At 50.1% G+C, this 27,617-nt stretch overlaps 1 protein-coding gene across 2 annotated transcripts; it reads left to right on the top strand.

The window, feature by feature from the left end:
• The first annotated feature begins 322 nt into the window (after nt 1–322).
• Nucleotides 323–27,413, top strand: LOC310887488 (galactosylgalactosylxylosylprotein 3-beta-glucuronosyltransferase 1-like). Of its 2 annotated transcripts, none has more exons than XM_083813475.1 (6): nt 323–466; nt 17,803–17,951; nt 18,177–18,715; nt 19,997–20,293; nt 20,801–20,908; nt 24,091–27,413. In XM_083813475.1, the coding sequence occupies exons 2-5, from the start codon at nt 17,840–17,842 to the stop codon at nt 20,885–20,887; spliced, it is 1,035 nt and encodes a 344-aa protein (XP_083669601.1). In that variant the 5' UTR covers nt 323–466; nt 17,803–17,839; the 3' UTR covers nt 20,888–20,908; nt 24,091–27,413. The 2 variants fall into 2 exon arrangements, with proteins under 2 accessions (XP_083669601.1, XP_083669602.1); XM_083813476.1 differs by having other exon boundaries at nt 17,807–17,951.
• Nucleotides 27,414–27,617: the final 204 nt, after the last annotated feature.

The following is a 27,617-nucleotide window of genomic DNA, read 5'->3' on the forward strand; positions in this document are numbered from 1 at the left end:
TCCCCAGCAGGAACCTCGGAACCGGGGACCAACCCCGACGACCCCTCCCCACCCCACCCTGGCTGTCTCCACCCGCTGCCCCTCCCCGAGCCGTGCCACCCCCATCCCCATCCCCTACAACCCGGGGGGGGGGGGGGCGACCCCATAAGGGACACCAAGACCCTCAGGACCCCGCCCGCGACCGCAGGGCGATCGGGGGGGTCCCGTAGCCCCCCGACCCGGTGCAGGGCTCTCCCTTCCCCCCCCCCCCCCCCCCTCCCCTCTTAGGGCGGCGCTGCGGGATGCTGCCCACCCCCTCCCGCCCCGTCGGCGTGGCCTTAAATCGGCTCCGCCAAGCCCTCCCGGCTTGCTGCCGGTCGCGGTGGTGGCAGCGGCGGCGGTGTCGGGCGATGCCCCCCGGCAGCAGCACCCCCCCGGCGCCGCCGTGCCCCCCCGGCGACCCCCGGCCAGGCTGCGCGGCCGCCAGGTAAGCGCCGGCTGCGGAAGGGGGGGGTGGGGGGATGACCTTGGGGTCCCGTGTGTCCCCCCCAAAAAAAAAAAAAACTGAGGGGGGGAGACCCCAATGGGGGAGGGTTCTGGGGGGGGTTCCCAGCCCCGGGTGGGTCCCAGCCCCTTCCTGCTTCACCATGCCGATGGGGGTTCTTTGGGGAGGCTGAGTTTGGGGTGGATGCTCCCGGGTGAGTTGGAAAGTACTTTTTATTTTATTTTATTTAATTCCCCCCTCCTCGTTCTCCTGCTGCTCACCCTGGGGCTGGCAGCTCCCCCCCCCCCCCCCCCCCCCCCCCGCCCCAGCTAGTGAAGCTGGGGAGAAGCAGCTGGTTCCTCAGCATCTCCCTTGGCAGGCCTGCCAGGGGGTGATTTCCATGCACGCTTGGGAGAACGGGTGCTCGGGGCAGTGCCGAGCATCCCTGTAGCAGAGCGGCGATGACTGGCAATAAATACCCAGCCGGCAACTTGAAGCTCGCAGGGCTCTGCGAGTGAGCCGGGGAGCACGAGCGATGCAGCCTCTGCAGGTGCTTTCGGCGCCTTCCCTGTGCTCGGAGGAGGCCTCCTGGTGCAGAGCACGTACGCTGGGTACAGCAGGGTACGCACGCAGGTCTGCTCCCCTGATGCTGCTCGGGTTCAAATCTCCTCCAGTGCAAAAGGTGAGGTGCATGCCTCGCATCCCCGGTGCTGCCAAAGAGCTCTCCCTCCCTGCTGGAGAGCCCAAGGCTGGGAACAGGGACCAGGGAATGGGTGCACAGCAGGAGCAGGACGGGGTCCTGGCAGAAGGGAGGCCACCGCTGCTCCAGAATGAGATACTGAAGGGGATGCTGGGGAGATGAGCCTCAGGTAACAGGGAGGGGGGCACCTATAGGGCAGTGTATCACATCTGTCTGCATGCCACCGAGACCCCTCCCTCCGTGCCTCGAAGCAGGGCAGCTCTTGCTCACCCCACGGTTTCCTGGAAGCTCCCTGCTGGCAGGGCACACGCTGTATGGGAGTACCGGTGGCTGAGCACATGCTGTGTCCTGGCACGAGGCTGTGATTTATTTATTCCCTCCCCCCCCCCCTTTCCCTCCCGGGAGCTCGTTCGGTATCGCTTGCAGGGCACTTGAGCCAGCGCTGAGTTTGGGCTCCGCAGGGCAGTCCATGCCAGAGGTGGCTGTGCTGAGCAGCTCACCTGTGGTGTAGGGTATTTCAGGAATTGGATGGTGTCAATGTAGAGCCTCTTGGCTTCTTTGACACTTTCGGTGCAATAGTAATAATAATAATAATTACAATAATTGATAAACCATTTAGGCAACCTCGCAATTCCAAAGTGATTCCAGCGGCTGGCACAGGGGACAGCTGAGATGTGGCCACCTTCACAGGGAAGGGCCTCGGCCTGACTTGTGAGACATGGGCAGAAAGTAAGGCAGCTGGGCTGAGGGCACTTGTGACCACGGAAAGGTTTTTTAGTGAGCAAAGCTCCTGCACCTTTGGGTTTCCTTACAGTGCCATTTAGGAAGACTGTTGCCTAGGGAGCTGTACAGAGCTATAGAGCAGCCAAATGCATGCAGGAGAGAGTGTACTTCCGGGGTGTACAGCCCCACAGCCCTTAAATTCACATTGTTTTCCATGATTTGGGAATGTCTTTGTGACCAGCACTCAGCGTTGCTCAATGGCATCTTCCCTGCAGAGCAGCCAAGGCAGCGTTGGGCAGCTCAAGGCGGTGTCTCCCGTGTACCTCGCGCTCTTTCTCCTTGCCCATGCAGCACTGGTGGAGGTGCTCCAAGGCAGGGCACGCCCCCCTGTTTCAACAGCAGTCCAGGATCCGTCCCCAGTACCCAAAAGCAAGAGCACTCCAGCCTTACCCTTGGGCTTCTTTCCTCCCCTCATCCCCAGGGTGGTCCCTGGTGAAGGTCAACTCCTCGCAGCGCCCTGTTTCTCAGAGCTGGACCCCGCTGTCCCTCACCTCCTTGTTTCATCAGGACAACGTCTGGGAGGAGCAGAGAGCTCCTGACGTACGCTGCAAGCCTTACTGCGATGGTGAGGGATGAGATATTTGATAGGCTCCAAAGATGCCCTTTACTGAGCATGCAGAATCGCCCTGGGAAAGCTCTGCAATTATTTTGCAGGATGTACACAGGAAAGATGATATCTGTCCCCTTCCTCCTTGTGTTTAATTGTTCCTAATAAAAGAAGAAGCCTAACAAGGTGGTAATAAGCCAGGCTGGAAAGCAGGTCCAACGCACCTGCAGGGCCCTGGAGAAGCCCAGGATCCTTCTGCCCTTTGTGCTCCTGGCCTTTCTGCTTAACAATAAGCATTATGCTCATCCGCGCAGCCTTCCATCCAGAGATCCCCAAGTACTCCGCATACGTGATGAAGAGCACTCCCTGCCCACATGCAGAGCTGTTTGTCAGTGTGACTACCCCCTCTTTACAAAAGGGAGACGCTGCAGCTGATAGCATCAGAGCTGAGACAGCCCCGGATCGGATCAGATCGGCATCTCCCTGCCTCTCTGAGAAGCACTGGCAAAGCTGGGGAGCAGCTCAGCCTAACGGGACTGCAGTTTAAAACCGTAAACAGACTGAGAAATACAGCATGCAGATGAGACCTGCAGCTAACATCGCCCTCCTCTCGGACCCGACCCATCCCTCCAGGCTGCAATATGCCACCAAACTGCGCCCCAACCTGCGGGCAGAGCCTTTGTGAAGAGCTTCATCCTTTATCCTGTTCTAAGCCGTGCAGGCTCGTAATTAAGAGCTCCGAGAAGTCTCTTCTAGCTCCCTCTCAAATGACATTAGTGCTCCCGAAGGTCTTCCCTTAAGAGCTCGAATTTATCTGCTTTGCCCGTGTTCCCAAGTGTTCAATCAGCTGCCTTGTTGGCTTCCTTTGCTGCACAGTGCGGGGGGCTGAGAGCCTTCTCCCTGAGATAAAACCAGTGCACTCTGCACGTTCCTCACATTTATAAAATCTGAGCTAAGTTTCCCCAGGAGAGACTTTTTCTCAGGGCTATGATACAGAGCTGGGATCTGTAACTCCAGCACAGCGTCCTTTAGCTTGCGCTTGCCATTTGTCCCTCCTCAAGCAGGTGTTTCCAGAAAAGCCTCATGCACACAGCGATGTGCCTTAAGATGGGGCTAGTTAGCTCAGGGAGAAAAATGAGGAGGGACACCGGGGTGAAAAACAAAGCAGCCAGCGTCGTAGAACAAGGAGAATAAATGCTTCTCTACATCACTTTTCTTAGAGCTGGATTGCACTCAGGAAAATGTGAAAGGTAGCAATTTGATGGTAAAAGTATTTTCCCGTGCAGTGCGTAGTGACATATGGAACTCACTGCTACAAGGTGCTGCTGATGCTGGGTGAAGGATTTGAGGGAGGAGGAGGCATTTTGATGGATAATAGATCATTCATCACTGGACAGGATGGTCCACTTGAAATAGATCTAAATCTTCAGGCCTCAACCTCTCACGGTTGTCTGGAGCAGGATTTCTTGTACCTTCTGAAACACACAACAGTGATCAATGTGAGACAAAGGACGAAAGGAGATGGATGTGCTTGAATGGAGAGCACTGGGGCAATTCCTATTTTCATTTCTATGCAGAAGCAAAAAAATATGTGTTTTCCAGCCTGCATGCTGACACCTAGTTTGCACAGGTTTGTTTTTTGTCAGCTGGAGCTGATTCAGGTTAAGTTCTGATGAGATTTGAGCTGGTCCAGTGGTGCTCACACTGCTGCTTCCCCTACCTCTGCTGTTGATTTTAACAGGCAGCCAGCAGCCTGGGCAACTTCGTGTGCTGCTGCTTTATGAATAATGCTGCATTACAAAAGAAAATTGGATGCTACCCCTCAGCAATGAGAGCAAGGGCATTTATTCCCGGGTCAGCCTGCCTGTAGCTGAGCGAAGCACTGGGATTACTCGGAGCTGGACAGGGTGAGCAGTCAGTCGCGGTTCTGGTTACGTGATTTTAGAGCAGCAGTGTTGTTTCCTTCTGCGAGTTCACGGTGGGTTTGTGTGTGGGAGTACAGGGCACATGGGAGCTGCATTTTGCTAGCAAAGCGGGATCGCTCCTAGGCAGCCCTTGTGTGGGAGAACTTGGGGAAAAGCCGAGGACCGGGCAGGCAGCAGCTTGCAGCCGCTGCTTGCCCTGTGGTGATGCTCCCAGTGCAGTGCCACCGGGCAGCCCAGCTCCAGAAGATGCTACCTCTGAGGGCAGAGGTAGAAAAGCAGTCTTAGCCAGGTCCTCTGTGCGGGACAAAACTCTCCCAGTACCTCTTGCTAGAAGCAGGATGGTCCATCCTAGCTCAGCAGGAGTAGAGGTTGCTGGCTGCTTTCCCCATCCATGCCCCATAAAATAGGATGGTTAATATTTGTCTCACTGTAAGCCTTCCTCATTCTGAAAGCGTGCTATAAACTGTTGTAAGGGGATCTTTCTCCTCTGGCTGGCAGATTTAATTTATTGCTCTCTGGTGATGCCCGTATCTGTGGGTTCGGCAGCAGCGCTGGGCTCCCTTCAAGGACAGCCTCAGGGCTTCTCAAAAGCCCTGGCTGTGCCCACAGCAGCAGAGTGGTGCTCATCAGGGCAAGCCTATATGAAGGGCCACCTCTAAGGACAGTGCTGGGTGAGCCCTGGTGGCCACAAAGGATCCAGAGGCCTCCCTGATGTGTGGGGATGCCTGCCTCGCTGGAGGCAGCCCAGCCTTGCACGTTCCTTGGATCCTTCCTCCCCTCCATTTTGCCCAGCTCATGAAGACCACCAGAGTCACCTTAGCTTTCTCCCTCCTGATACCCCGTGGACTGCTGCCTTCCACCTCCGTGCACCCTTCCCCCAGCCCGGATCCATACAAAGGTGAAAAGGAAGGAGGCGCCGACGACTTGCCTGTATCTGCCAGCTTCCCTCTCCACCTCTGACGTGAATGAGGCCCTTCATGTGCTCCTCTTGAGCAAACACAGATGCTTTTGTTTTATGGGCTGGTGGGATGGGATGGAATTAATAAATCAGAGCGCCAATGCTGTGCTGCCACATTCCTGCAATTTTAAAGAAGGCTCACAAAAAAAAAAAAAAGGCAATCTCCACAAAAAGAGCTCAGATGCTCTGACTCTGCCTCTTGCTGTCAGGTATAAAGTTCAGTGGCCCGAATGCAAGCCCAGGAACACCTCAGTTCCTATACTTTGAACCAAAATGACTCCTTTTATAGCTGCTTCCTCCTCCCTGCCTCAGTTTCTCTCTCCTTATATGTAGCATGGTGCTGCCTGAGGGGATCAATGAATGACTAGGGATAAAAAGCACCAAGCGCTCCTCCCAGATAGGGCATTTATCAGTGTTCCTGTGAGCAAAATAACATCCTGCTGCTTATAGCCCCTAGGGTAACCAGAAAAACCTTGCCAGGGTTTGCCAAAAATTATTTTTTTAATCCAGATAACAAGTTTTTAACATCTCTGCACGGCTACTATCAGGCATTGAGGAGCTCGGAGAGGGTCTTTGTTCTCCCCTATAATTAACTAACTGTACATCGGCCTTCAGGAGCGCAATGCATACTGTATGGTTGGTATAAGCTACAGTCAAAGGGGCTAAGACACTTTATTCACTGCAAGGGTTTGGTTTTATAGTTTTTTTGTTTTGTTTTGTTTGTAATGAGCTCTGGCACTCGAAAGTAATTTCTCCAGTGTGCTTATACATCGTTGTGCTTATCTTGCCTTTGGGGGAACTGAGGCACTGCGGCAGGTGAAGTGATTTGCCCAGATCTGCATACATACACATAGCTGAAGCTGCAAAAAGAACGGAGAAATCTTGTTTCACAGTTGAGTGCTTTATCCTCTGGCCTCAGAGGAGGCCAGCAAAGACCTTTATCTTGTTTAGATGAGTGGATAGTTGTTGCAAGAGGACACTGGGGCAAGGGTATCTTTCTGCACTAATACATGTCCTAATGAGTCCTGTTGCTAAGCGGCTTCAATGATAGATCATGCGTCTTCTTCGCTAAGCATTGAAATAATTTTTTAATCATTAAAGCTAATACAGAATCCTCAGAAACATCCAAATCTCACAGCAGGGGCTCAAATTAGCAAGCAAACAGAAAGCAAATCCTGATTATCCCAGTGCACCTCTACAAAGCCCACAAGCAGCATCTGCTGAAGCCAAACACAAGCCCAGCCGAGCTGAATCGCAGGGTTGTGCAGGGCAGCGTCGCAGGCAAGCTGACAAGCCCTCCGGCTCCAAGGTACACAGCAAGTTTCCTTCTTCCCTCCCTCAGGCGCATGTGCCAGCTCTTTGGAGCAATAGAAAGGAGGCCAGGGGGGTTAACTACTGGCTCCTGCTAGCCCAGGTGTCCCCTGGCAGGTCTTTGGGAAGGAGAAGTTATTTGTGGCTTGGCAAGTGTTATCAAGTGGCAGACCTTGGCATGACCAGCTTTTCTGCCCTCACCTCATTTTTGCTCCCTGAAACATCTTCCTACTCCCAACAACCTCCTGCAGCCTCCATTTTGTCAGCAGCTGGATATGGCTTCCCCAAAGCATGTTATCAAGCGATACAGCAGGACCTCTCTTGACAGCAAAAGTGACATTTCTAACTTCTGTGTTAGAACAGGACTCCTGGAGCAGTGAGGAAAACAAAACAAATCTCTTTTTACTTGATACGCATCAGCAGCTCCGTTACAAGGGAAGCACAGGACACTGCTAAGCACTTCATTAGCATCAGCTCATCACCGCTGACCTCTATAAGGAAAAGACTTCTGTGGGTGTGTATAGGCTACCCCCAAGGATTCTTTGGGAAAGGGTAATTAAAAGTTGCTCATAAAATAACTACCTCCAAGAGCCTTGGGAGTTAGTTCTCCCTTCCCTTGTCCCGTGCTTTGATAACAAGTCCTGTACAGGCCCTGTATCGCGATCAGCCTCCCCTCTTGCACACCCAGTCATGACATTACCCTGCTAGATGAACCCTGTGTGCTTCATCCCACCAAACAGCCTCTTCTGGAGGTGCTGCAGAGGACACACGTGGTGTCAACACCTACTCAGAGGATCCCATTCAGCGTTAGATATGCTGCCACCAGCTACTCATGTTCAGCAAACCAGGCCACGCTGGGACTGTTGCTCCCTCAAAGTCAAGCTGAGCCCCATAGCTGGTAAATGCTGGTGCAGAACAGTCTCCAGATGTGATTTTTGCCCTTTTGTGCTCCCTTCTGCATGCCACTGAGCAGACAGCTATGATCTGATGCTAGATATTTCTCTCCTGTGTGGGTCCTGACCTGGGCATCAGATGACAAACACACGTGGCCTAGAAATTAGTTACAGCACCAGAACCAGGAGGCCGGTTTCCTGGGTTAGCTCAATTTGGGTAACACACACCCAGCATCCCTCTGCTGGGACAGAATTAGGGAGCTGAAGAAGGAGACTTCACTGCAGGAAGAGAGAAAAGGCCATGCACCAGTCACATCTGGTGAAGGAAGTTGACTATGTAAAGCAGCCAGAAGCGTGCCCTGGGAGCAGGAGTTTATAGTCCAGTAAGGACAAATTGTGCCCTTGTTTTAAGCCACTCCTGAGTTTCTAGAGATCCAGTTTCCCGTGGTGCAGTGCCACAGTTACCAGCACCGCCCTCTGTGGGGAGCCTGCACCCCAGCCCAGTGCTCTGAGAGCTTTTTGATAACCAGAGGGCATTGCCTCCCCCCAGCACGAGGAGAGGGACGGATTCACCCACAGAATTGGTAGAGATTCAAATCCACCACTGAGACTTACAGCAGCAGCCCATTTCTTCTTTCAGCAAGAGACTGCTTTTTATCTGCCCTGATGTTTCAGGGCAGCCGCATCTGCCTTTGAAGTGAGCTCCCAGGGCTCCAAAAAAGCCCAGTTCACCTCTCCCCGCCAACCCCAAGTCTCTGCTCCTCAGTTATTCTGCCCCAGGCCAGCTGGCACCCTGTGCAAGTGGCAAGGAGCTGGCAAGGAGCTAGCAGGGAGGGCATCTTACCAGCACCTGTGAGTGCAGGGATGTGAGAGCTGGAGAGAGGCACCTCCCTGTGTTTTCTTGCTGTAATTTGTGCAGAGATCACACTGAAAGCTGAAGGGATAGGCAGAGCAGACAACTTACCATCTCGGAGGGTAACATCAAGCCCTTACTGCAACCACGTCTTGAGCAGCCTGAAGCACACAAATTCACAGGTAGGAGTACAGTACAGCACAGGCTGACCTCCCTCCAAGGGAAGAACCATAGATGCCATGTGCAAAGAGCACTTCCAGACCAGGTTACTTTCTTTTGCAATTAAGGGACACGACAGAGAAGGAGAACAAGCTCTGTATGCTCTAAGAGAGAGCAGTTTCTTTCTCATGCTGTGAGCTTTTCTCGGTTCCCTTACAGTCTTCCTTGCCTTCCCAGCAGACAAACCTCTTTCATTTCAATTGTGCAAGACATGGAGAAACAGAAAGCAAAAGCTGCACCTTTTCTTTCTGGAAGGATTGGATTGTTGTCAGGAAGGGGTACGTGGCTGTTGCTGTTCCTCAGCTCCATCTGTTCACCAAAATGTATCCACTGCTTAAGTGCTTTTCCACACGTTTTCTACAAAGAAAAACTCCTTAACATCGTGATGTGGGGCTACTTCCTGGCTGCTGCTGCAGGTGCCTAATTTAGGTATTTTGACTGATGTGCTGGCATTCCCAGAACAGGGATGTATCAGTCACACATGGGTCTCTTGATCTCAGATGCCCTGGCATGTAGTTTGGATGTTGCCAGCATAGGGTCCAGTGGCAATAGCACCTCTGTTAGGACAGGGAAGGACAGCAGAACAGCCATAGCAGTACCCTGGCCATCATCTTCCTGCCACTTCTTCCCTTCACTCCCTTCCTCCCTTTTCATTTCACCCACAGAAGGCAGAGGACAAACGCTGCAGCTTTCTGGCTCGCTGTTTTTCATCCCGGTCTTTCTTTCAATCGAACCGAAGCTGTACAGATCTGCTGTGACATTTAAGGTACAAATCAAGCAGTGGACCATAACGTATATCTACTGCAAATGAAAATTCTCGAGGTGCCACTTTATTTCTCCATTCTCCATTTGTTTTTAAAGGCGTCTGCACAACACTTGGACGCCACACAGCAAGTGGCAGATCTAATGAGCGCTGAAGATTTGTTTGGAGGGAAAGATCAGAATTAGCATTTTGGACCATCTCAGCTAGTTACGGAGCTAGCATATTTCACGCCGCTCAGAGAGCCGCCGCAGCAAAAATGTCCATCAAGGAGACCAAGGCATTGTTCTCCTCTTTCCGCTCCCAACCTCAGCAATGCCCGCGTGCTCTGGTGGCAGCTCGTCAAAAAACATGCCGCCCAGGCTTGCTGTTCGTGTGATGCTTTCGCTGATCATGCAATCCAGCCAGCATTCCCAAATAAAAACTCAGGGGGGTTGTTGCCCCTACACTGCATGCAATCTCCGCCCTCGCTTGCTTCCATGCATGAAGGGCTCTGGGTTCTGCCAGCACACACGTGTAAGCATTGAAATGTCAGTATTTCCACCAGTTTCAGGCAGGCGGCTGACATCTCTAGCTCTGCTTGTGTTGTAAGTGGCATAAAGGCTGTTCTTGCTGGCAGCGTGACTTCAGCCAGAGCAGCCTCTCCTTTGGTTTCCTTTGCCCTCCCTAGGAGCATCCGGGGAGTCCAGCAGGGAAGAGCATTTCAACACTGCCTTTGAAATTAGGGGGAAAACAAGCTATCTAAATCAATCAAGAGCATGCATTAGTGATAGCGTGTTTCTCTGGAGGTCCGCATTTGATGTCGTATTGACACACAGCTAAGATCAAAGCCCATCTCTGCATCCTGGCTGCTACCAGAGGACTTTGGGCACCATATCTTTACAAGGAGCTTGTGATCAAGGTGTTTTTTTTTTTTTTCCCCCAAACAAGCATCTGTGAAATGTAATTATCCTTCAAATAATACCTACTGCCTTTTTCTCCGAAAAAGTAATTCCTCTCCATCTTTGAAAACGCTCTGGAAGGAAAAACTATGGGTTTTTCCTTTCTGCTTTTGTAAGAAACCTGTAAAATGACAGCTCCCACTCCCGCTGTACAGGCATCAGCTGTTAACTCAGTAGGGAAAGCTCTGGATGAAGTGCACAGACACTTTGGAACAATTCAGCATTGTTTTTGCTTCCTTAGAATTATTTTGCCTCCTTGGAAAAAAAGAAAGCTTTTTCTTTTCCTTTCTTTTTTGACAATGTAGATACAGGGCTGATTGTCACCGATACCTTTGGGGTGGTTATTCTATAACAGTCATCGTTGCCTATAAAGGACCTCACTTCTGCCAGTGCTTGGCAGCAGGGGAGAGAAGTCATAGTTTAAACAAGCCCCTGAGCTCCTTTTGAGAAAGGATAACTCCAGCCAGATAGGTCTCTCCAGAGAGAGCTGGCTTTCTCAGGAGACATCTGGTCCTTTCTGCTTCTGTTTGGGCCCAGGCTGCCAATCTTTCCCTGGGTATTTCTGGCACCCCTGGATTACAGTTCTGGTTGGGAACAGGCGGTACGGATGCAGGGAAATAAGAACTGGGTCAAGGGCTGCGTCGCTGCGAGTCCCAGCCCATCCTCGCTGATGCTCAGGGAAGGCAGCTACAGGTCAGATGGGTCGGTCGTGAAGGACGTTCGGGTCCATGCTGATTAAAAATAACCTATTTTAGACCTCCTTTCTCAGGCTCTGCATAACTGGCCTTCGCAGACAAGCTCAAGGTCTAGTCTATATCTGAACTGGGTTATCTCCGTTCCCGCTGATAGCCCAGATAGTGCCTGCATACCCTTGATCTACCTGGGGACAGCAGGCTGAGCTGTCTCAAAAGTGTTGGCTCCTGTGGGACCTCTCCAGCAGATCTAATTAGCTTCTTCAACATTTTTTTTTTTTTTCGTTTTCTGCTTTTTTTAACTTTGGAACAAAACACAGCATAAAGTGTGACCGTCCCTGGTTCTGCGCTGCTTAGGCACAACCTGGGATAAGGATGATTGTGCTCTGTGCTCTCAGGAACCGCAAAATGCCGACATGCCCACAGACCTGACAGGTCCAAGGTTGGAGGAAGATGCTTGACTTGGGTTCATGCAGGTGTAGGAGGGCTGGGGTGGCACACTGCAAGCTCCCCAAGGACGAAAAGCCTGCATTCTGGGCTTCCCCAAAGCCTGGCTTCTGGGCTGAAGGAACTGCAGTCCCATATGGCGAAGGGATTGGAGCTGGCAAGGACGGGATGAAGGCTTTGTGCTACATCCGAGGAAGAAGCGGGGGCTTGGGGAGCACGGCTGCCTCACTCGGAGTGACTCACTTCCCGGGGAAGTTGTCCCCGCGGGAGCCCACGTGCCGAGCGACAGTCTGTAGATGGGCTCAAGCCTTGAAACCCCACAGCTGCTGGTAGCCCCACTCTTCCTGCCTTGGGGAAGGACCGGGCCATCCTTCCCTGTATTGTTTTGTTATTTGTGGTTCTCTGGGTTTTGTCTCTCCCTTGTTTTTGTCTCTTTGCTTTTCAGTCCCCCAGTTCCCATTCTGTTCCCACAAGAAGTACTGCTGGGTGCGAGCCCTCGGGTGCTGTCCTTCACATCTAGTCTGCCCTTTCTGTCCGGCATCAGCACCATGCCTGCGGCCCTGTCTGAGGGCCAGGGGAGTCCCGCTGCTGAGCAATGTCCTCTGGTGGCTACGTTTGCACAGTAATTACCCCTGCTTATCCCAGAGCAATAACCCATTCCACCCACCTCAGTGCTTCCTCGGATCCGTCCTCCCACTTTATTGTGCACATCTGTAACAGGCAGGAGGCTGCCCGGTGAGAGGAAGCGCTGCAGCATCCTGGCTTGTCTCGATTTGAAACAGCATTGAAGTTTCGGCTGAAGGCTCTGGTGGGCCCGAGGGAGTGGGGGAGAGGGGACAGCGGCTTCCTGTGGATTTCAGCAAAGCAGAGACAGAGCCGCTGCTGATCGCCACAAATACCGGTGCTGCCATGAATTATGCATTCCTTGTTTAAAGAGAGGTCGTTCTCATCAATAATTGAAAGCTCCCTGCTCTGCCTTCAGCATCGCATCTCCCACACCAGGAGTTAGGGAACTCATGAAATCTGCATGGACTTCCTCAAGGTGGCTAGGGGCTGATGGGGAGAGGCAGCAAAAGGCAGGCAAAACAAACCCCAAACCCTACTGATGGTTTTGGTGCATGAATTTAGGAGTCATCTGTACCCTGCTGGCAACACTGCTCTGGCTCTGCCCCTCTCCTTTCCCCACATCCCCTTTCTCCTCTCTCCTCTCCTCCCAAGGTACGCAGGGAAGGCTGCAAACACTACTCAGACCAAGACCAGGGGCATTTCTTGGCTCCCTCAGCTGCAATTTGCTTTCTTTGGGCTCTTGCCTAGAAAAGTCCCTGGAATGGATGGCGGGATGTCCCTGGGGGACGGTTTGAACTGTGAAACTTGTCCCTCTGGGAAAATAATGATCTTTAGAGCCTGTGTCTCGGACTGCAGACACACAGTCCTGGGGCTGGGGTTGGTCCAGCATTCGGGGTCTGTGTGCCTGGGTCAAACAGATCGGCTGCCCTGAACCAGAGGCTGCAAAGTTTCTCTTTCTTGCAGAGCAAACTCTTTGAAAGGTGTCATTCTCGTGCTGAGTCAGGCAGGTGGAGAGCAGAACTGAAATCTCAAAACAGAAGTACCAAACTCCATGTGGTCCTAGCGTACAGAGGGATTGGTCACACGTGATGCTCCGAGCCTCAGTCAGATCGTGCTTCTCTTCAGCATCAGTCTGGGGCATCCAAGCTGGGGCTGGGCTCTTCTTCTGTGTGCTTCTCCCATTCCCTTCTCTCAAATCCTTTCAGATTAATTCCACCAGCACACGGGCTTAAACGGAGGCTGGATGCTGTTGTGTCCCGGGAATTGAGAAGTCTGACAAAGCAGCATGAGCCGAGAGTAGCACAAGAAACATTTTGTCCCTATCGTGCTCGGCTTTGTACTCTGTGTGTGTGTGTTTATTTTTTAATAGAGAACAAAAGATTGATGGATGAAATTAAGAAGAGGGATGTGTAATTGGAAAACAGCTCAGGAAGGCTACAGGCAGCATATTGAAGGCATCCATCAAACATCCAGCTAATGTTGTTAAGGGTGCGTAACACAAACGAGGGCTGCAGGAGACACTAGTTAAAAAAGAAGAGGGAGGAGAAAGGGGAATAGGCAGGACAGGGGAAATAGCAAGGGAGGAGAAGAGCCCGCAAGAGAGAGTACAATCAATAATATTTGTATTGCAAGTGCATCCAAAGGCTCCTGTTGGGATCAGTGCAGGACTGTACAAGCACATTAAGAGACAGTCCCTGCCCTCTACAGCTTAAACCCAGGAATTACGCGATGATTGCTGGAGATTGGTTTAGATGATCACCAAAAATTTCTTGTGATCTTGGATCTCTTTTAATAGGATCTGCTCTGGATGGGTTTAAACGCAGAGGGAAAGTAGCTGCTTGTGCCAAGAACACGCGCAGTAATGCCTGCCAGCCAGGCATGCAATTAATCTGAGCCACTTAGGGGACTTTGTTTTTAATTATAAAATGTAGGTAAAAATATGTGCAATAAACCTCTGCAAGCCCCACTGGGGCCATCAGCAAGCTACCCAGAGGCATTGACACGTGACTTGGTTTTGATGCTGTGTTTTCAAGAGGCTGGGCTGATGCCTTAATGGACCACTTTGTGGGAAATATTTCATGTGGAGTGGACATTAAGAAAATGCTAAGGGTATTTGCGTGGGGAAGGAGGGAGGATGAAGGCTAAAACCATCATTAGGGCAGGGCATTCCTGTAGTCCTGGAAACAGGGAAGAAGAAAAACTCTTAAAGACTGAGAAAAGAAAGGTGAAAAAATATAAAGGAACGGAGAAGAGTACAAGCGTGATGGATGCAGGGGCAGCAGTGGGGGAGAGAAGGTAAGGTTTTAAAAAGAAAACATCATATCCCAAGGCAGATTTTCTGAAAACAGGATTAAAGTCAGACCCCTCTGTGAGGTTCGCAAGTGACCCGGTGCTTTATGCGAGGCTTAACTTCTTCAGCATTGCACGCTGCAGAAAAGCAATAGCGAGAAGGTACACACAGAAATAAATGAGCAAAGAGCACACACAGGGGAGTTGCACACACAGGCAGCATCTCTGCTTGTTTGCAGCATTCAGGAAGCATGAAGAGGGCTGCCTGTGAGGAGGAGGAGAAAGAACTAGAAAGGGAATTCGTTCAAGCTCTGATCCCCGCTCCTCCGTGCTCTCTTGGTAACACAGCTGCCATCGCCGCCTCCTCGCCTTCCCTCCAGAAGCGACCCAAGTTTGCAGCAGTGACATGCCCGCTGTGGAGAAGCTGTGCCTGTATAATTAAGGCCTTTTATTAACGGGAAGAAACACTGGCTGCCTGACTCTAGCGCAGAGCCGTTTGTAATTGCAGGCATCTCAGGGGAAGCAAGGAGCTGCCATGACCTCGAGCCAGAGCCTGGGTGGACGGACCTAGGTGTCTGCTGCCGTTATGAGGTAGCGCAGGAGCTCTGCTTTAGGGCCTGGATTTCTCTGATGTCTCTGTCTGTCCTCGTGGCCCCAGGTGACAGGAAGCTTTGCTCTGTGCTGCTGCTCTGGTAAGAGAGGCGATTTCCTGGGGGGGGAGAGCAGCCCCGCTGTGGGTAACACCATCCTGTAGCTTACCAAGCACCTGCGCCTTTGGCACTGATGCTTCAAGGAGACTCTTGTACCTGCCCTGGGCCCAGCCATCAGAAAGCAGCAAAATTAAGCAGAGACAGCTGCACAAGGCTTCAACAAACCACTCCTGTGCACCCCCAGCCACACTGGTTCCTTGGCCCGTTTCTTGGTCAGTTTTCCATAGCTTGAAAGTGGAGGAAGTGCCACCATGGTGTGCCCTGCGTGCGGGGTAAGGAGCATTCAGGACTGTCACCCTGAATGGTTAGTTTGAGGAGACAGGTTCTGTACTGTGATTGCTCCAGCTCAGTACCATTGGTGTCTAATAAGGAATAAGCTCACGTTGAGGCAGTTTCCTTACTGGGGCACGTGAGTATGGCTACCTGTATGTACTTGCCTGCCAGAAGACCTGCTGAGGCATACGAGGCTTCTGTCAGATTTAGCTGAAGTAGGTTTGATAGTTGTTGGTGGTAGAGCACCGACAAGCCCTGTGACTGCATGATCCTTGCTTTAGCAGGAGACCAAGGCAAAATGTCAGGAAAAAAAATAAAGAAAGGGCCCAAGAAGATCCCAGAGGGTGAATTTAGAATAGCTTCCACTGATGTCTTCTAGGGCTGCCATGTGTCTGCTGTCACTCCCAAGCACAGCCCTTTCGGACCAGTAGCAATGTTTCTTCACGTATGATTCTCTAAGGCTGAAGCAGGGCAATCCTTCCCCTTTGGACAGAAGAGGAGCTGCTGGGCCCAGATCCTGGGCAAGGAGAGTTTCCTTTGCATTCGGTGCGCCAGCGTCCCTTTGAAGAGCTTGGGTTTAGATGGCCAGCCCCCCAGTACACCTTGGAAAGACATTGCAGGGCAGGAATTTAGAGCCTTTCCTTCCTTTATATTAGTGTGATGCTGTAGCCTCCTTCACTCAAATTGCTTTCAGCCTAGGAGAGCGAGAGGGCCCGGAGGGGCTGTGCCATACAGTAGCTCTCCAGTTCCCAGGGGGTGTGACTGCAGTTTTCCAACAGAAATCTCTCTGCAGGAGGTTAATGGATGTTTTATGCTCCCTTTAGCCTCCCAGTGAGCATCTCTGTGGTAGGGAGGAAATCCACCAGGAGAAGTATTTGGCATCAAAAAGGAATCCCAGAGGAAGCAGATTGCAGATGTTACCAGGAGGGAGAGGGGAATAAAATCTAGCAATGGCATGTCTCTCAAACATCAGGCATCCTGCTGTAGAGAGAACAGAAAGTCCTCAGGTGGCAACAAGTAACTTTGCTCTGTGTTTTTCAGTGTTTCTGCAGTGTATCCCTCCTTCTGAAACACTGCTTTTGTTGTTGGTGTGTGGTAACAGTATTGGGAGATTTCATACGGATACAGGGACCAAAGCAGAAGTTGGAAGTTGGAGGAAAATGTTCCTGACTGTGCCAGAGCCATACAGAAGGCACCATATGCACTAGGCAAGCCCATTTAATGCTGGACTTCCCAAAGTCATCCCTGGGATCTCATGCCCATATGCCCATATGCCCATACACAGGCTATTAAGGGTCTTTCAAAGAGGTGAGCCAGGACTGGCATCTCATCACACCCTGACTTTACACAGAGCTGAGTTATGTCCCCAAACAAGGAGTCTGCAGTAGACTTCCACGTCCTTCGGTCTGTGTTTTCCAAACTGATCATTAATGTTGGATGCTTTGTTGAAGGCATGTCTACCTCAAGCAGCCAAGGGTCTAATTTCCTGGCAGACTGACTGCTCTTAGTCATGTTGACTTAGTGGGTGCCCAACAACTGTGGACGATGAAGCATGAGACTAATGTAGCTTGGACCATCTGTAAATAAGCCATCCCTTGTTGGTTATTCCTGATAATTTTGTCCTTAATTTCTCTTTATTTTCCTTTAGTTCCTCTCACCTTTCAGAGGGAGTTTTAAAAATAAATGTTAGCTGTTATGATTTCTCAGATGTCTTAGTCACGTACATTAGAGAAATACTAAGAAAGAAATTATTCTGTGATTTAGACTAAACTCTGCAGTGGCCAAAAACAGCAAACCAGGGGTAAGAAGGGATGTGGAATAATTAAACTTGCAGCAAGCATCACCAGCACTGTGGAATGACCGAGGCAGGGACTTTATTGGAAAACTTAGTGGGTGATAATGTGCATCACTGATCACAACAATGAATCTGCATAAGGAGGATGAATTAAAACTGCAGGGCTGAAAGAGATGCTGGGCATCTTGACATTTTCTGTTTTTCCTGCTTATGCAGGAACCCAAATCTTGCATGTAGTTTTAAAAAAAAATCTTCAAAACAAGCTCAGGTCAGGAATGAATACTGCTTCTCTGAAAAGGGAGCAGGTAACAGTCCTCTCTGGGCTTGTATTCTGCAAGGTTTCTGACAAGATTCTGCCAACCCGAAGTCAAGGTCAGTGGGTTCATTGTGGGGCAGCGGGAAGTTCTTTACAGCAACAAAAATAGATAAAAGCTTCTGCTCAATAGCACAGGAATTGGCCAGGGCAGCTGGATAATGGTTCAGGCCTGCAACGTTAATGGGTCTCCTTGTAAACTTACACTTAGACAAACTCTTTGCTGGATCAGGGCCCGACATTTATCATGCCTCCTGCCAAGCAAACCAAACTTAACTCTGTTAGTTTGGCCTGTAGACTTAAGCATCCCAGTGTTTTTTGACGGATAATTCAAAGGTCTTACTCTTTTCTCTGTTCTGAAAGGTAGAGAGATGCCTGGGCATTGGGAGCTCTCTGCAGCATGCTGAGGAGACGTAACCTTCTTACCACGCTCCTGATCGCCTTGCCATGGGCTCTTCTCCTAACCTTGTGGCACCAATACCCAACCACCCGCTACCTCAGCCTGCTGAGAAGTAAGTGCAAAAGCTCTGCTGTGACAGTGCTTGTGGTTGTGATGAGTGTGATGACTTCTCCTAAGCGTGTTAAACATGCACCTTTGGCTGGCTTCAGGGAGAGGAGGCTGATATGCTGAGCATTGACTCCAGAAAGATAGGTCCCCAGCATCCCTTGGAGAGGAGGCAGCTCAGCAGTGGTTAATTCTCTAATTTCTTTCTTCTTCCTTCCTTTCTTTGTCCTAGAAGAGACAGATGAGAATGCGACCTCTAAAGCTCTCCTCAATGGTACCTCTGTGCTGAGAGAAGAAGGCCTCCCATCATGCATTCGGCAGCAGCAGAGCATAAGGGCAACGCCTAAAGTCATCCAGAATTATGTGTACTCCAGGCCCCCTCCGTGGTCAGACACCCTGCCCACCATCTTCGTCATCACCCCTACCTACACACGGCCGGTGCAGAAAGCTGAGCTGACCCGACTGGCCAACACCTTCCTGCACGTGCAGAACCTGCACTGGGTGGTGGTGGAGGACTCGCCCCGGAGGACCAACCTGGTGTCCAACCTGCTGGAGAAGGCAGGCCTCAACTTCACCCACCTCAATGTGGAGACGCCCAAGAGTCTGAAGCTGGGGCTGTCCTGGATCCCATCCCACACCCCGCGGGGGACACTGCAGAGGAACCTGGGGCTGCACTGGCTGAGGGACAGCTTCAGCAACACCGCACCGCCAGAAGGGGTAGTGTATTTTGCCGACGATGATAACACTTACAGCCTGGAGCTGTTTGAAGAGGTAAGAGCTGTAAAATTACATGGGACAGAAATAAAAACGGATTTAGCCGGGTCTCCCGTGTGGACTGTAAGCATTAAATGGGAGAAGAGGGCTGCGGCACACTGCCTGGAGCCCTCCTCTCCCTGCACTCAGTGGCAGCTGGGTATAGGGCAGACACAAGCCTACAGCTATGCAACCCAGAAGCCATTCTCTAAAGGGATGAAAAAGCAAAAAGCACATCTGCTGCGGTGTGGGCTGCAGATGTGAATAGCCATTCACACAGCATTACATCAACTACTGCCTCCTGGGTTTGTTTTCAGAGGGATCAGAGAATATGTACCCCAGAATATACACCTCTTCTCAAAGAGATCTGATGATTTAAATAAGCACTGATGATAAACTTCTGGTAAAGCATGAATCAGTTCTCTTGGAGGGGTGTGATGAGTAGGGGATATTAGAAAAGCTGACTGACTTTCTAATCCACTTTTTCTCCTTTCCTGCCCTTCTGTACTCTGAGTTGCAGCCACCACAGCAGATCTGTGCCCCTGGGATCACAGAAGCTTGCCCAGACTTTGGCTGGAAACCTGGCTTTTGTGAGATGCCAAGTCTATTGCAAACTCGCAAAAAATGATTATTCAGTAAACTCCCTTGTTACCAATTTAAGCCAAACTGTTACGCACCAGTCAGAATGCCATGTTACGCATCAGAACACATTTCCAGTTTTCAGAATTTTTTAGCTCTCTGTTAAGCTCATCCTTTCTTATTTCTTTCCAGGTCCTTTGTGGCAATTTCAGTAAAACCACACTCTTTTAGGAAGTAACCACAGATGGAAGAATGGGGGTGGGGGAAAGCTGCAGTAAGGGAGGACAGAGATCCATCAGTCAGGGAGGGAGATGACTTGAATGAGGGTAAAGTTGGAGTGAGTGGAGTTGATAATATATGGAGGTAGAGTCCTAGTAGAAGTTGTATTTGTCATTTACAAAAAAAAAAAAAAGATAAAAGTTCAGATGAGATCAGAAAGGTTTTCCCTTTTCTGAGGGACTGAACGTGGGCACTGAGAAGCAGTGAGTTCGGTGTATAACGAAGGAAGTGCTAGAGCAGAGCCTCGTGGCTTTGCAGGCTGTAGCTCTTCAAACAGCAGCACAGGAGAACAAGATCTTTTGCTGCCTGGAGCTATGCAATTGTGTAGGAAGTCAATGGGGGAGTACAGGTGCCAAAGAAAACAGAGGATGGTGTGCTAATGGGCCGGGGCAGGCATCGCAGGGTTGCGTTCTCACAGCACTGTTTCCTTCTGGCACACAGATGCGCTACACAAGGAGGGTGTCAGTCTGGCCGGTGGCTTTCGTTGGGGGGCTACGGTACGAATCCCCAAAAGTGAGCCCAGCAGGGAAGGTGGTGGGGTGGAAAACCGTCTTTGACCCTAACCGGCCCTTTGCTATTGACATGGCTGGATTTGCCATCAGCATCAAGCTGATCTTGGAGAAGCCTCAAGCCAGTTTCAAGCTGGAGGGAGTTAAAGGAGGCTACCAGGAAACCAGTCTGCTGAAGGATTTAGTGACTATGGACGGGCTGGAGCCCAAAGCAGCCAACTGCACAAAGGTGAGCATCACAAGAGACCTGGAAGATACATCCCCTTTGCTAAATCCTGGCCGCTTTCATGGCCTTCTGCCATGCCCCATCCATCTTCTACTGTGCCTTTTCTGTGCCAGCACACCTCAGCTCTGAACGGTGCCAAGGCAGGCGGGCAGAGCCTGCCAAATGCTTTACAGATGAGAAGCTCAGCGAGCGCTGAGGAACAGTTAGTACTGTGCACTCTAACTGTGTTAATAAAAAGCCTCAGCCATACAATTCGTGCCCAGATTACTTCTCTAAAACCCAGAACTGGCAGAGGGTTGAGTGGGGTGTCAGTCCAAAACGATCTCTCCTCCTCGTCACTGTTTCATGCTCCTGTAAATCCTACCCTGGCCCTGTCTTAAGTCCTTTAAACCACAAGCGTCCAACAGCTGTGAGCCCTGGGTTGCTCAGGATCCTCCCCCCTGATGGATGCATTGCTCTCAGCATTTGCAAGGCATCCAGAGCCCCTGAACTCTTTGTGATTCCCTCTAGGTGTTGGTCTGGCACACGAGAACGGAGAGGCCGACTCTGGTTAACGAAGGCAAGCGTGGATTTACAGACCCCAGAGTAGAGGTGTAGGCAGAGAGCCAGCTCCCCCATGTGAGTACCCTTCTCTTTATAGTTTTTGACAGAGCAAATAGTCTGTATGTCTTTCCTTATTTTTACTATTATTTCCTCAAAGACAGCATAGATGATAGTCCCAGTAACTCCCTTATCATGTCACCGTTTGCACAAGATCCTCATCTTTACTCACTGTCTGCATGCTGTACTCATTCAAGCCTCCTTGCAGTCCCCACAGAAGCTTTGCCTGCATAGGAGCAGAGAGAAAAATGGCAGAAGAATCTCATGGTTTCACTCCGTAATGACAAGCCAAATTCTTTCCTCCCTGATTTCTGCCAGGTCCATACTCCCTTCAGTGGGGGATTTGTTCTACAGCACGTGAAATGAGATAATTGTTCTGCAGATGATTTTTTCCCCCAATGGCCCCGCCACCTCCACCTTCACTTTTATCTTGTGTGAACAATTGTGGTGTGGGTGCTGCAGGGGATTGCTGGGACACTCAGACTGTCTGAAAACAGGAACCAGCAAAGGGCAACCTATGCAGACTCTCACAAAGTCTGAGGGACTCAGTACGAACATTACCTGAGCTAGGAATATGTCTGCTGCTGAGGAGAAATGCTGAAGGCACTAGAAGCTCCTGCATGGTCCACAGAGCAAAGTTAAGCAGGGGGATGAGGGATTATGGCAACCACCATAGGTGAGGGCAGGAATGTATAAGAGTTCAATGATATCTTCTTAGAAATAGAGAATGATGAACAGGCTTCAGAGGAGCCGTGTCCTCCTCCATCAGCTGCTATGCCCTTTGATCTCATTGTCTGCCCTTGGCAGATTCCTAGCCCAAAAGTCACAAAAAAAAAAAAAAATAATAATAAAGGTATCCAACTCAGGAGTACCCAGCTCTTCCTGGAATGATTCATACTTGTGGCAGGATGCAGGATGCTGAATGATTTACTCCTACTTTGGAAGATATTCTACAGTTGCTTTCAGTCCTGACCCCAATATTCAGCTCAGCTCTACCAGGGGAAACAAAACTGAAAGCTGTTATACAGGCAGTCATGAGCGTTTCAGCTTCTGCACTGATCTGGTATGAGCACTGCTTGTAGCTGCATACAGCGTTTCCACATCATCCCGTCATCTCTGAGTGACAGCCATACAAAGCGCAAAGCAATCCCAGCACCTGCACATCCAGCAGCAGATGCAGATGTGGGAGTCAGCTGCCTAAACGTAGACACCTGGTGCCACCACAGGGATCCTGCCTGGCCCTCCTGTAGGGCACGAACCCCATCGTATCTGCCAGCTTTTCATGAATATTTCAGATACCCTGGCAAATGTAAGATGATGCTAGACCTATGTGTAGGCAGCAGCACCTCTCTTAACCTGCACTTGTGTGCAATCTTCTAGTGGTAATGGGTTCATTTTACATACCCAGCCATGCTGGGTCTGCAGTAGACTAAAGCTACAGTTGCCTAAACTCAGCTCATAAATACTCAGACTCCAGCTAACTGGTATGGGGTATCACTTCTCTGCCTTCAAGCCAGAGTCTCTGCTGGGCCAGCTTTGTAGATTTTGGAGGAGCTTTTCCACTTGTATTAGCAGGGAATTTGACCCAAATCCTTTCTGCACCATCATCTGCCCTTTGGGGCAGCAGCTTTGACCCAAGTGTGCAGGTAGCATCCACCCCAGGAGACACCTGCAAAGGCTTTGGGTGTGAATGTGCTGCCTTGAGAAGCTTAGTGGATTGAGCTGAGTGGATTCAGCTCTAACAAAATCATCAGATTCCACACCCACACCCCCTGTAAAGTTTTAAATTGACGTGTCTGCTGACAGCTATGTTGAGTTTTGGAGGTTCTTACTATTGAGGCTGTTGAGCTTCAGAACCTTGACAGACATGATCTAGATGAGCCAGCTCTGAGGGGAAAAAAAAAAAAAAAAAAAAGAGGTAAAATTCATCCCATGAGGATGTTCTGTTCTTAGACACAATAGGGAGAGTCTTTCTGTCTTCCCCTCCTGGGAACTTGCCCTTGTTAAGGATTAGATGAGGCCAGTCAAGTTCCAGACCTCCCAGAGACCTCTTTCCCCTTTAATGCCTGTGGACATGAGCCAGGCAGATGTTATTTGATGTGGGTTTTGGTGCTCTGCTAATCTCCAGTTAGCCCACTTACATGGCATGTGTGCCTGCTCTCTGGATTGCCACAGATGCAGTGTGATGGGACCTGCTGATCACATAAACTGCAAAGATCAGGCTTCAGTGGGTATTGCATGAATAACAGTTATTTTATCCCAGCTGGAGTCCACTTTCTTCCTTGCCTATGTTCCCACCACTCCTAGCTGTGTCTAGATGAACCATGGCAGCGTTTGTGAGTCTAGGGAAGAGAACTCCGTTAGGGCAGGTCTATCAAGGGGGGACAATAAGGCATGTGGCACGGTTTGTCTTTTCATAAGGCAACAAAATGAAAAAGAAGAGTTCAACATTTATTTTTTAAAAGTGCTTTTCTGCACTAAAAATTCTGCTTTTTTTCTGCCCTGAGAACCATTAGGGAGGATCTGAAATGTGTTGGGACTGAGGATCATGGGTGAGATCCAAAAACTCTCACAGCATGCATCCCTGCAGACTGCGTATTGAAACCGAAGTCCCTAGAAATGCAGACTCTGGCTTCTGAGAACAGGAGGTGGGAATTAATTTCTCTCAGTATTTTTTCTTTGTTAAAGCCCTGAAAACTCTCACTCAAGACTGGTGTTATAAAACCTACTTATTCTTATTGCTAACATGCATTTACAGGCACCAGAACAAGAAGAGCTCAGTTTAGCATAGGACTCCTGCTGCCTTGTGGTATTTGAAAATAGGGAATTAAGGAAAGAAGTTCGCCTGCATTTCAGAGCTTCCAGAGAGAGATCCTCAGATCTCATCCTCTTTCTCTTTCCTTTAAAAAAAAATACTGGGGGGAAAAATCCTTCAAAAACTTTTGCTAATTCATAAATAAAACATCCCCCCCCCCCCTAGGACTCTGCAGTGCAGATAGAACAAGCGGCACCCCCGCCATATCTGCAGCCTGAAGCTATAAGTAGTGTGGTTGAGAAAAAAAATGGTTGGTGATGCCTGCCTAGTGTTTACCTGTGCCAGGGGACCGCTCTCTTGGAAACGCCTCTCCTGCCCTGATCTACTGGATGTGGTGCTGAGACCTCTATCTTTTTCTAACCTCATCTTGTGTTTGTTTTGACAGAGGCAGCGGGCAGCGATCGCTCCTGAAGTTTGTCAGCAACCACAGCAGCGGCACACGCTGCCTGCTCTGCCCGGCGCTCAGCTCCACCACCAGAGGATGATAAACACCCCAAAAAAACGCAGCCACGTCAATCAGCTCCCACTGCCCAAAAGGTGGTAACGAGCAGGGACAGAGCTGATGTGGTGCCCTGTGATCCTGCAGCTCTTCACTTTTGACTTCATGCTCTGGCTCCCGTTCCCTGTCTGGGAGAGGAGTGCCTCCCTTCCCTCGTGGGCTTTGTGTTTTTAACCATTCATTAAACAGGAAATTTATTAGATGCGATCTCCATTCTCTGCTGTGCCAGCAAAGAGGCTGAAATCCAGGATGGGTGCAGGTGCCTTTGAAGATTTCTTGTGGCGTATTGTGAAACCTGAGCTTCGGTACAGCAGTTGTGAGCTGCGGTGTTTTAAGGACAGGAGTTGTTACAAAAGCACAAATGTGAATCTGTTGCCCTGAGGTATGCTTGAAGAACGGTTTAAAAGCAAAGCTAGCCTGAGAGAGGCCCTCCCTCTGAAGGATACACTCAGATATGTGCACAGATTAGCCATCAGTACTGGGGAGGGAGCTGTGCTGAAGCACCTTGTTTTGGGTTTGGGAATTCAGAAAGGATCTGGTGCCTACACCTCAGCTGATAACTTGAACTGCCCTAATGTAAGGTTGTTTCAGAAAATGCTGTCCCATTTCCCAGGCCTGGTGCCCTCTGGATAAAGTTCCTCTGGCAGGTACTGTACCTCAAAGACCATCCACGTGGAGAGTCCTGCTGCAAAGACCAGAAAGCAGGGGCAAAGATGGGTGGGCCTGAAAGTTTTGTTCCTAGCCTGCAACCCTGCTGCAGCACCCTCAGTCACTTTGGTAGCCTGAAATCACATATACGGAGCTGCTTCCTAAACCTTCGGAGAGGAAAACACCTTTCTGGGGCGGAGGCAGCTGAGAGATGTGCTTAGAGAAGAGGAACCCTGAGCCTGAGCTCATCTCCTGCGTGAATGTTGCGGAATGTGGGGAGACATCGTCAGGAAACGTATCTTGAGCATGTAGATGACAAGTGAAGTAGCAAATGTGACAAGTTTTCCAGCTGAACTCTGAAAGGCACGTTTGGCCCTGTGAACAGAGAAATTTCCCTTAATGAAACAGGAAGACAGCCTGCGTGGAGGCAACCTACAAAGGAGCAGGTGGCAAATAAGGACGGAAGGAAGGATGCACTGGATTAAAAGCACAAGTGTTTGTACTGTGTGTGCGTGGGGAGAAATGTGTCTCTGACTTTTCTAGGAAGATTCCTTGAATTGACCCAGAAACCCCTCTGAGCACATCCTGAAAACCATCTCCACTCAGGCCATAAACAAGGCTTCAGGCATTCAAACTGCATCAAGGATCACGTAGCTGGGGGGGAAATTATGAGCAATCAAACCACCCCCTGCCCAAGAAATTCTGGGTTGGCAGGAGACATTTATTCGTTGATTTATTTATACTGCAGTTCTCTGCCTATTCCTTGTTCGGCTTTGTTTTTTAACTTAGATCATCTGACATGTTCATGAAGAAAGAACATTTCCCCTCTCGCCCCAGACTCTCACAGAAGAACAGTAGAGCTTGGCATTCACTTCTGAATGTCATATGTTTCTTGCTCTCCGGGGTTTCTTTACAATGGTGTCTTAAACTGGCAAAATAATCAGAAACACAGCAAGGAGGAGAGTACAGCAAAGGGAACTGTGGTTCCTTTATGCAAGAGACGTGGGTGGCACTAAGCTTCTGGCTCCCAAGCAATCATAGCGAGGTAAAAACATGTGCAAAGGAGTGCCTCACTCAGCGGATAGTCCCCATGGGATCTTGGGAAGCATCCATGAAGGGGCTCTTTGAAGGGTATCTGAGAGAGTTGGTCTGTGTTCCCTCACTGGGGAGCTAGCACCCAGGCATCTTGCTGTGGGACTGGGGTTAAAGTACAAGAAGGGCAAAGGGAGCAAGACGCATCCTAGTGGGGAGGAAGGCATGAGAAAGCAAAGAATAGGCAGCAAATAGAGGGAGAGGGGGGCTGCGTTTAGTGTGACAAGGCCACTCTACTAGCATCTCAGCACCAAAGGGATACCGAATGGGCTATGAACACTGTGTCATCTCGAGACCCTAGAAAGGTTCTTACAGAGCAAGGGTATGGCATATTGGAAGTGGACAGCATGAAGGAAGTCTGCTTTCTGCAGACACTTCATTATCCATTTGTCAGAGCTTTATGTCCCGGCCTCTGCATGAGGTAACCAGGCCTTGCACTCCAGCGGGCTTTGCTGACCCGTCCATGCCATCAGGCAGGCGGGCCCAGCGATTCCACACACCATTAAAACAAGATTACATCCCCTCCTTTGTGGTTTTAGTACATGAGCAGAGAGCAAGGGAATAAAGGAGATGATTTATGATCTTCCATTTTCCCCTCCAAGATGGGCAGGGTTTCTGCCCGTATGAAAAGGAGGGGATATGGTGATTAATTCCCTGGCCTTTATCTCATGCAGGGCCTACACAGGATTTTGGCACTGCCAGTGGATGTTTGGAGCGAGGGTCTGCTCCCATTGCAAAGCACGCATGCTTTTAGAAATGACTTCTCGCTACGTCCCCGTAAGAAAGCAAAATTATTACTCCTATTTTTCCCCCTGGGACCCTGGATTGCAGTGATATGGTACGCTCAGTGCCTGAGACTGTACCTTTCATGCCATTTCCACCCTTGCCCCAGCCTGACCCCGTGGAGAAGGGATTCTGTGAACCAAGAAATTCTGCCAGACACTAAATTGTTCAGGGCCAAGACCTTGTGTGGATGTACACAACTGTTATCCCAGGCTAGCAGATGTTTCAACCGGTTCAGCGCAAATATTCCTTTCCCTGTAGAGCAGACCGAGGACAGCACAGACTGCTGCCAGCCTGGGTGCATCGGCTACAGGTAGGTCAGCAAGAGACACCACCAGCTCAGATGCTTGTTTGTTAGCAGAGCTTGGTGGGAGAGCCCAGGCGTGGAGCAGCAGTGAGAGTTAAAGGCTTCAGGGAAAGTGAACGAGGGGTGCAATAAAGCTGCAGATCAAGCCCGAAGTGTTTCGAGGAGGCATCCCAGTGCCTGGTTTTTACTAGCATATTAGTATCTGATACTCATGTTCTCTGAAATTCATCCAGTTCACCAACCGATGAATATTACTAACATTTCCTGTTGCAGAAAATACTATTGACAGAGGAAAGAGAATGTCAAGGAAGTAATTTTTAATGGTTATTTATTTATATTGAATGGTACTAGCGCGTTATTAAATATGATGTGAATAGTACAATATTACACTGTTGTCTGTCTTGCAGCACGAGGGCTTACTTCTTTTCCAGGAAAACAGAGTGGACTCTCATGGAAAATATATTGGTTTTAGTTGTTCTCATTCCAAAGGTACTCCCTTCAGTCTTCATCTGACCCAGATGCTACACGAGAACTTCAAGCGAAAACATTTCAGGTCCCTGAGACTGATGTCTGCATTATGGAG

Source organism: Anser anser (genome assembly GCF_964211835.1).
Source record: "Anser anser genome assembly, chromosome: 1".
Classification (NCBI taxonomy): domain Eukaryota; kingdom Metazoa; phylum Chordata; class Aves; order Anseriformes; family Anatidae; genus Anser; species Anser anser.